Raw genomic sequence first — 9,875 nt, 5'->3', positions numbered from 1 at the left:
CCAACTGATGCACTTCAAAGTCAAGGTCACCAAACCTAATCAGTCCATTTATGAGGAGACAGGGAGAACACCCGAGTTAACTCCAAGATCACTGCTTTAGTTTCAATGCAACAGGAAAACCCCACCTGGAGCCTGATCCCTGCTCCCAGGGGGGATCACCTGCACTCACTGCACAGCTCTCACACGACCTGTTCCAGGAGAAGGGATGTGCCTGTCAATGAGCATCAAGAGTGACAACAGCTCTGGCTCTTCCCCCAAAGTTTTAGATCTGCTCTGTATGATCCTAAAATGTAATTCAACTACTACTTATAGAAAAATCCTCAGAGTCCCACTATTTTATATTCTATCCTAAGTGTAAAACCTCTTTTTTTAAACCAGCTACATTCTTCTAAAACAGTAAGCGCACAGTGACAGGCAATTTAAACAAGTACTTCTTATTTATTCACAATTTAGATAAAGTTTAAGGAAAGACAAAAGAAATACAAAGGACAACATTAAAATGAAAAGGAATTTTAGTGACTGAAGTGAGTTTCTACAGCCAGTGCTCTCCATACAATTCCAAGTATTATCCAAACACTGCAGATGCAGATTTCAAATAAAATCCCATACCAAACCGCTATGACTACTCCCTTTGAAAATCAGACTGGGAATGGAAGTTGGCCACCTTTAGCTAGGAGTACACAAACCAGAAATTCTTTCAGTTTTGCCTTAAAGCCACATTTATCTTTTACAAGATGGAATCTGCAATACGATTTCAAGCAGCATTTTTCGTTTTGTCTGAGTTCTGCTAGAAAAAAAAGTCAGTGTCAACCTTCTGTGTAACAAACCAGCTTTTGATCTTGCTCGTGGGATATCTCAGAGCAGACTCACACTTGCAGCTTGGAGGTATCCTTGGAGATACTGCAACGCTTCTGCGTTCAGGCTGGTGCTCAGCATGGACAGAACCTTAAAGCACAGGGCAGAGCAGAGGTGTCAGTGATACTCAGCCCACTGCCACACCCTGTCAAGGATGTGTTAACACGTGATGCAAGGTGAGACACTGAGAGCAGCACTTATCCATGGGGAAAGTCGCTCATCTCTCAGGCCATCTTTACTTACTAGAATCTTGAACAAAACAAAGATACTACGGGGTAAGGGAGTTAACTGCACACTCAATTTTTCTAATTTAATATGAGCTGCCTGAATTTCCTAAGTACGTGCAATTGAACTGGAGATAAGGGTTAGTTATAGGCCATCAAGTGGGTAAATTTTCATTTTAGAAATGGCATAGTTAAGCTTATTGCTTAAGTAAGTGCTGTGAAAATATGGCCTTTCTAAGGTTACTGAGAAAAAAACCTCACAAAAGCTATGTTCCAGTAAAGAGTAAGACACAGCAAGATCATGCATTCTGCTTATGACCCACTTCATTTTGCTGATTATCAAACATTCTCTCAGAGGCTGAATGCAGCATTAGGATGCAAGTGCACGAGTCACCTACCCTGCCTGGGCACGCTGTGGACAGTTTGTGAAGAGACTGTGCCAGATGGATTCTAGGATTGTTCACCATTTGACCTACAGGATCGTGCTCTTTTTTCCCAGCAAAGGCTAGCTGGGAGAAGGCAGTCTGATAGCCTGGAGTATCCTCGATGTCAATGAAGTGCTCCTCGTCAGGGATGGTGTCATCCTCCGGCAGCTCGAAGAGGCCAATGAGGGCCTGCAGCAAAGGAATCCTGGGTGTAGAGAGGGGAGGGGAACACTGGAGCACTTAAAAATATGTTAGGACAGGCTGTATTTTACAAGAATGCTCAAATTACCTGGAACCCTTCACAATTTAGCCTTTGCAGGTACTTGCTTAGCTACTGGAAGTATAAATGTCCAAGGTAAGCTGGACTAGAACTGCAGATCTGTGTACTTTACAGGCACAACGGAGGTGTTTATATTATTAGCATGAGCAATATATTTATTTATCAGGTCAAGTTGTCATGAAACATACCTAAGCAAAGCAGTTCTTTTCCAGATTACAGCTTTCCACTAAGTACATTAAAAAAAAAAGTTTTACTCCAGGGATCTGGGCCTGGATCCAGTTATTGTCATTACATTCAAACTTGGATCCAGTATTATTATCGTTGTATTCAGACTTCCTGATACCCTGGACTGCTGGCCTGGCCTACAATCTTCCCAGATAGCTTTCCCCAAAATTGCACTCTCAAGCTAAGATATTACAATCTCTCTGTCAGGTTGTGAGTATTCTCAGGTCTCCTGACTAGAACAGTTACAAGTCAAAAGTGGGCCTAGCTTTTCAGAAAGAACACAAGAACTCCAAGAGCCTCACTAGCAGAACCTAAAGAAGTGTGGTACCTACCACAGCTTGGTGTACTCCGTGTCCATCATGGGAGGACATTCTGTTAATATTTTTGTAATGCCAACAGCACAGATTTTCTTTTCAACTTGCCCAGACACTTTCTGGATTTCAGGAATTATAATTTTCTCCAAAACCATTCCAAACATCCTATTATGAAATTGAGAAAAAAAGTGTTAGAAAGCTTAATCAGCCTCATGGTGACAGAAGAAAAACAGGAACAATATGAATCACTAGGAAAGACAGAATACAAGATAATTTGTTAAGATGCTGCCCTGTTGCAGTAGACACTTGCATATACAAACTTTTTGCACAGGATAAAGACTTTTTATGACCCTTTTAGGAGATCAGTAACTTGAACTATCAACGAGGAACTGGGGGCAGAAAATAAGAAAAACTGCTAGACAAATAAATGAAAGGAGAAACACCTGGCCAGTCAAATCAGTGACAAACACAGTTTGCCAGTTTTGCTGAAGAGACAACTCTTTCCTACTCCAAAGATAAAAATTACACAGCAGTCTTAAATACAACCCAAACGAACAAAACATACTAACTTTGGCTGTATGCTGTCAAATATCTCCTGCAGAGCTAATGCCCCATATCTTATGCAATACAAGTTAATGAAGACGAGAAAGCCTGTAACAAGAAAAAGCTCAAATTAAAACTCAACATGAAAGCAAAAGAACAGCTTCAGAGTCAGCAGCAAAATACATTCTAACAAGTTTTTCAAGGGGATAGAACCTGCAGTCTTTATAAATGTTCACTTCTAGTGAAGGACATTAACTTGCTGCCTTGAAGTTGGCCTAAAAACTGCTCATCTTCTCATGTATCACAACACTTAAAAACGTTAAAACACTGAAAGCATCGCTTTGATTTTTGTTTGTGGAACACCATTATAGCAACCTTGTAATTCTTGCTCCTATCAGGGGCATTAATCAGATTTTATAGGATTAAGTAACAGACATTGTGTAATTTGTGTAGAGATAATATCATTAAAATGTTTTCATCAGTATGACAATCTTGTCTATGTATTTCAGTAATTTGTCACAGCTTTGTCAGTTTAACATAAAACCTTTATAAATAACTTTAGTCATATTAAGGCAAAAAATGACACAAAAGCATGGAATATTTCCCAGTACTAACAGAAACTCCATACAACAGTGATCAGTATTGCTGTGCTGTGTGAGAGGGAAAGTTTGCTGCTATTAGTGGAGATTAAATGGGAGACACTTTCAAATAAGTAATGACATCACACACAGTAGCAAAGGTAGAGGACTACACAAGTCTTGTCCCTTATTTTAATTCCATTCCCTCAGTTTTCATGCAATAAGTGTCACCTGCTGTGGCAACTGCCCCTTATGCCCCCCTTGATAATAGAAATAATTTGGAGCGAGTCCCTGGAGTCACGAGAACCCCTCCATCCATGTACCCACAGGACACTTGATCCACGCAGCTGCACACTCTGAACTGCTGCTGTCACACTGGAGCTTCTCAGAGCCAGGAACTTACTTTTGATAAACTTTGTTGTTTTGGAATTTTGAAGTCTTTGGAATAGCAAAATGAAGATCTGTTTCCTGTACTGGTCAACTGATTCACTGGAAATTTAAAAGAACAGGTATTCAATTCACACTAGGATTTTACTGATGTCACTTCACAAGAAAACACGTATAAAATTGTTCAAATCTATTTGACTGATAAATGCAACATTTTTGGTTGTGAAGATTAACATTTGCCATGATTGTACACTTCATAATTAAAGTCTACAGAACTTAGTTTTGCACGTAATCTGAACTCATACTCACGGAGGCATATGCTCGATGATGCTGTTTAGAAGGTAGAAGCCTTGATGATCATTAGCTTTAGAGGCAATCAGCTTCTGGAACACGCCTAACAACCCAGGCTGCAAGAAGAGCAAATAGAAGACTCCACACAACTGTTCTTCATATGTGAGCTATCAGAACGTTAGCCCTTACTATCTAAGACATACACCAAGGCAAAACTGTTCATAACCTAAACCAGGATTCTGTTTCTGCAGCTGAGGACAAGTAAGACACATTTTGGCTCCTTCTCACTCACTCAAGACTTCTGAACAGATCCCCTGAGAGTTCTCCTGGTCCACATGTTCAACATGAAGCACAGACAAGAAAACTGTCCAAACTTATCTGCTTGCAAAAACTAAGTGCAGGAATTTTCCATCTCAGCTGACAAAAGCAGGGCAGCCCTAGGATTCATCTTACCCACGGAACGTGACAGCACCCAAAAGGCTGCACTCAGAGTGTTTGTCTTTCTGTGCAAACACTACTAACGTAAAGTACAGGCCCAAATTCTGCCCGAGCCCAGCTGCTGACTAAAGCTCAGCTCCTCCCAGCTGCCACCCTCCCTGCCCGTGTGGAGCGCAGAGCTCACGATTTTGTCGGCGGCGGCGCTGGCGATGGTGCTGGCCCCCCGCTCCAGGTACGCCTGCAGCAGCCGCACCAGCGGAGGGATGTTCCCCGTCCTTTCCCAGAGCACTGGCTGCAGCAGGTGAGGAAACAGCGCCATGTAGGATGATGGGATCTCGTTTTTATGCATTTCTAGGAGTAAGGACATCACTTGGAACACGTATGGAATGAACTCTGGAAGAGAAATGATGGCATTTACCACGTCAGCCAACACGGTCACTGTCAGTTCCCAGGAACCACACAGCTACTGACTGAACCCACAATAACATGATATTAACACAAGGATTCCAACAAATAAAACACTGGAGAGATGTATCACTTCCCAAATTTAATTATTCACAAAACTGGCAAGCATTGCATATATTCGCTTTTTATTTCCTCTCCCTGATTATTGCTCCAAAACACAGAATACAAACTACTAGAAACAAGGCAATACAATTAAGTAGAATAATAGGAGGGTTTGGAGTAGTGGTTGCTAGATATTTTAAAAATAGAATGTGATTCAAAAATAAGTGAATGCTGTTGATGTACCCTATGGAACAACCCAAACACTTCTGCACTGTGAAAGTGCTGTGTCCTCCCCTGGACTTCCTGTGCTACAAAAAAACCTGCCACAAGGTAAAATCCCAGCAAGGAAGTGCAGGAAGAGAGCCCAGGAACTCCCTGCTGTCCTTACCTTGCACATCATTCTGCAGGATCTCGGTGAACACCAGGAACAAGGCCTCCTCAAAGCTCCCCACGGCCTCCGGGTTCGCCTTGCACGTTATCCTGATCGACAGGCAGATGGACTCAAACATGTAATGGTTGAAGTGGGGCTTGCTGGGGTTCTGAAAACAAGTCATAAACACACAAATCAAACCTAACTTCCAACTGAAGTCACTTATTTGGCTAAATGCGTTTTTTAATTCAGCTGTAGTCTAAAGTAGCATTTGGAAATAAAGTACTTATAACTTCTTTATTAGTATGCTCGTGGAGTTAATTCCAGAGATAAAAGCACACGTAAAAACCTTCAAAGCATAAAGGAGAGCTTTTTTAATCGACATTTTAAAAACGTGTTTTTCAGAAGCTCTCTATAAACTAGCAAACACTTAAAATATCACAAAACAAAAACTGGAAAAAAATTATTTTTCATCCCTCTAAGTGTCCAGTCAATTCTGTATTGAACACTTCTTATGTGCTGCAGTTGAGTTCAAACTACACAGAGAAGTCATTTTTTGGACAGTTGATGAAGGTACTCTAAGGCATTCCCTAATGTTAATGGTTAAGAATTAGCCCAGCCTGAACAAAAAATTAAGAGATTTTTACCCACTGAAAGCAGGAGGGTAATTTATTTAATTTAATCCCACATTTCAATGCCAATACTTAATATTAGCTTCAGAAGTTTCATGGGAAAATATTCGAATAAAGAACTTGTGAGAAAAACAGATTATTGCAATGGTGGCCTGTGCACAAGCAAACATTTATACTGCCACAAACCAGCATTACAGGAAGAGTTCATGTTCTGCTTCCAAATTTCACACGAGAGCAGGGGAGAATGATTTGAAAGTATGTCCTCAAAGCAAGGCAGTACTTCACTGGAGGGCTGTTCCAACTAAGTTTAGTCAGAAAATACTGAACTCTGCAGTATTCTAACAGAACACCACCACCACCAAGGTATACATAAGTCTTCAGCAAGACTGCTTTTTGTTCTGTTTCTTTACCTTGCTGACAGCCAGCAGTTTCTGTGTGAGCTGAGTGATGACAGAAGGGATGTATGGAATTATGGACTCCTGTAGCAGAGAAAAACTCCTCATGATGGCTGCAAATAAATGGAAAGTATTATCTTCTGAAGACAAAATACACCTCTGCCATCCATCATAGGCCTAAATCCTTTACCTTTCACTGTTAAATAGGATCTCTAGGAATTGGCTACAGTAAGAAAGAGGAACTGCTGGAAGAACAATCATGACAAAGGATAAAACAAAGCCACGTCACTCCCATTCTACAGATGGAACACAGAAGATTAAGCAACTTTGCCAAGTTATCCTGGGAGTCTCAGATCACAGCATCCTCTTAGCCATGACCAGATCTCCTCCTGACACTGCCCAGGTAGCTGTCCTGACTACAGAGACTACCACCTGAGAAATAATTTACCACAATACCATTATGCTTAGTGGTACCATAAATTTAGTCAAAGATGACTTGATACAGCCTGGAGAGTAATTGCAGGCTGCGTGGACCTCTTCAGCACGTCTGCATAAATTGGGTTTTGCAAATAAAAGCATCAGGAGCCTGTAACTATAAGCCCTTACCTCAAGTTAACAAAGTTATTCTTGTATTGCAGAACTCCCAAGGCATTTACCTTTCATAATGTACTCGTTTTCAGAGGAGCCAGGAAGCGTCAGTGCTTTGAAAAGGTTTGTTAACAGCACTTCTACAAACGGTGCCATTTCTGCAGCTGTAATGCTGTGAAGGCAAACAGCTCTTTAATGATGACAGTCACGAACTTCGAGCCTTCAACAATACTGTAATGCCACTAAATGAAAGATATTTTGCATCCTTAATGCACAAAACCCATGTGGCAGTGACTGGATTTCTGCTTGAAAACTTACAGGGTAGTATTATTTGTCCCCCTCATGGTGAACAGTCTCTCAAGGGCGTGGGCTGCGTAAGTATGGACCACAATACTTTCTGCTTGGAGATGATTGATTAGGAGAGGAATAGACACCAGCAGTTGTTCCTTCGGTACCTACAAAAATATAGCAACAAATTACACATATGTTAAAAAATACAGATGGTTCAACACTGCAGCACGACTGAGCCCATCAGCGACACACAGAGCCTGGCAGAGGGAGGAGTCTGGGAAGGCTCCTCCAGTGCTACATCACCCCTTGACAACCAGGAGGTGCCTGTTTCTCTCATCGCTTCCCCTGAAGCGATGCACCGGTGGTGCATTTCATCAACAGTAAGTGCAGGTATTCCTGATGGATATTTCCCGTCCCACTTTACTTTGCCTTAAAGGGCAATTAAAGAATATCAAGCTTTAGGAAAAAAAAAAAAATCATGGGTATTTCATAAGAAATTAATAAAGGTAATCCAAAATTTAGGAATAATATCAATATATTTTCTTACTGCATCTCACAAGCCAGAAAAGGTAAAGGACAAAGTTGCTGTGCTCTTCACCATCCTCTGCAATGATAGGAGCAATCGAGCATATTTAGACTAACACTGACTTGAAAAAGTCTGAGTGTGTCAGGACCAAGCAGCTAAGATGTTCAGTGTTCCCACAGCATATGGAGAGCATGTAGACTACATGTTAATTGGATATTTATAACAATATCATTTACTTTCTAAACTAAAAATTCAGCAGGAAGTGTTATATTTGACTATCAAACACCTGTTGAATTCACATATGGCCAAGTGTGATAAATTAGGCTTGGCAAGTGTAAAGTAACAAACTACACTATGTTTTTGCCATAAGATTAAAAGAAAAACTTACTTGGTTTCTGAAAATCATGATATATTTGATACCATCCGCTTTTAGCACAGGGAATTCATTCACTGAAATAGAAAAACATTCAAACTTTGTTGATACTTTTCATAGAAATGTGATTACTGAACATATCCTATATATAGAGGTGGCATTAAGTCACCATTTTCCCCTTCAAAAATAATCCAGACCATGTTTTCCTACGCTGCTTAGTTCCTGCATTTCTGTATGGGCACTGTTAGAATATCAGTTGTGATACAAATCACACCCCAGTACCATTAGGAGTAGGGTCCAGCTCTTTCAGATGGAATTTCCCCTCCTGGCCCCAAGTTTAAAAGCCTCCAATTACACATTTTGAGACAACCCACTACGTTTCGAATATAATAAGAGAATTGTTGAAGCATAAAATAGTATGTGCCTTAAATCTAGACATGCATAACCTCACATAACCCTGAGCCAAGTGTTAACAGCCTCTGCCTTCGAGATCATGCTGATGCAGGAGTGCCTGAGACTTCAGGAACAGTGGTCACTGTCAAGGTTCTGACATATCACAAAAATACCATGTCAAAATTAACATCAACTTACCAGTAGCAGACTTTAAATCAGGCTGAATGTGATTCACAAAGAATTCTGTCAGATTAACCAGTTCATTGGCTTGGGTTATTCCATGCTGGAAAAACAAAAAACAAACCAACTCTATTTTTAGATGCTGATATCCAACTAATTTTCTTAACTCATTTTTATGTGCTTTTAATAAAAGGAATCTAAAGCATGCATGCACATGAGGAGAATGCTGAAACTGCATCTTTTGAGAGAGTCATCCAGTTTCTTCTGCTTAATGTTTTTAGTGTCTGGATTTCAGCTGCAGCACTTCTGAGGTTCAAAGTTACCAGTTCTGAGCTGAGGAATACTACCATGTAACAATAATACGCAGCCAAAATTTTAGATCAACAATATCAGTATCTTAGTACTTTTTTTTTGTGATAGGCTTTTTAAAAAGGGAAAGTTCAGGACTCACATTCCAATTCTGAATTAGAGCAGCAAAATAATGACCACTTAGTTTTCTCTTATGGAAAATGCAATGTATTTTTAAACCAGGATTTTCAGATGGGTATTTTCCAATGAAGTGTTCTGGGTGATGTTACCCCATATTTACCACTAAATAGCACGGAAAAGGATGCAGCTTCCCAGCTGCTAGCAGGCTGACCCCCATTACACATCACTGTTAATAACTACTGCTGAGCAGCAGAATACACCTGACTTCAGGAAAAGACTGAGAACCTTCAGCAAAATTGCATAAAACACTGTACAGAGTGTTTCACTATGTTTGTCTCAAATCTGTCTTGCATGGCTTTCAGACTCTGGTTTGGGACCACTCAGAGCTCAGAGGTTCCAGACCTGAGCCAGTTTTGTTTCTCTGTCTGGCTGATCCCACGTCCTGCCCACAGTCACACCAGGTGCTGTGCCCTGCCTTCCTGCAGGTCAGGTACCACCAATTCACCAACTGGGATTGTATGATGGAAAGCTTTTAATTCCTCAACATCACCTGCTGCACAGGCACTTACTCTCATTCTGAAGCAGCTTAAAATGAACTGTAGGCTTCATCCACACTACGATACCTGCACAC

General features: G+C 40.7%; 1 protein-coding gene across 1 annotated transcript in view; it reads right to left on the bottom strand.

The window, feature by feature from the left end:
* Positions 1-413: 413 nt before the first annotated feature.
* Positions 414-9,875, bottom strand: part of CSE1L (chromosome segregation 1 like) — a 15,205-nt gene continuing 5,743 nt past the window's right edge. The window contains exons 7-19 of the mRNA XM_027902594.1: positions 8,834-8,918; positions 8,258-8,319; positions 7,371-7,507; positions 7,121-7,224; positions 6,480-6,577; positions 5,456-5,606; positions 4,745-4,953; positions 4,141-4,238; positions 3,848-3,933; positions 2,893-2,974; positions 2,342-2,488; positions 1,478-1,709; positions 414-945 (exon numbers count right to left, since the gene is read on the bottom strand). Of these exons, the coding sequence (XP_027758395.1) occupies positions 856-945; positions 1,478-1,709; positions 2,342-2,488; positions 2,893-2,974; positions 3,848-3,933; positions 4,141-4,238; positions 4,745-4,953; positions 5,456-5,606; positions 6,480-6,577; positions 7,121-7,224; positions 7,371-7,507; positions 8,258-8,319; positions 8,834-8,918 (1,581 nt within the window). The 3' untranslated portion in view covers positions 414-855. The remainder of the gene's footprint in view (positions 946-1,477; positions 1,710-2,341; positions 2,489-2,892; positions 2,975-3,847; positions 3,934-4,140; positions 4,239-4,744; positions 4,954-5,455; positions 5,607-6,479; positions 6,578-7,120; positions 7,225-7,370; positions 7,508-8,257; positions 8,320-8,833; positions 8,919-9,875) is intronic.

This window comes from Empidonax traillii, unplaced genomic scaffold, assembly GCF_003031625.1.
Source record: "Empidonax traillii isolate 1590-97213 ecotype Southwest subspecies unplaced genomic scaffold, ASM303162v1 scaffold890:size686501, whole genome shotgun sequence".
Lineage (NCBI taxonomy): Eukaryota > Metazoa > Chordata > Aves > Passeriformes > Tyrannidae > Empidonax > Empidonax traillii.
Note: the sequence above shows the minus strand (reverse complement) of the source record. Positions and strands in the feature narration are given on the sequence as shown.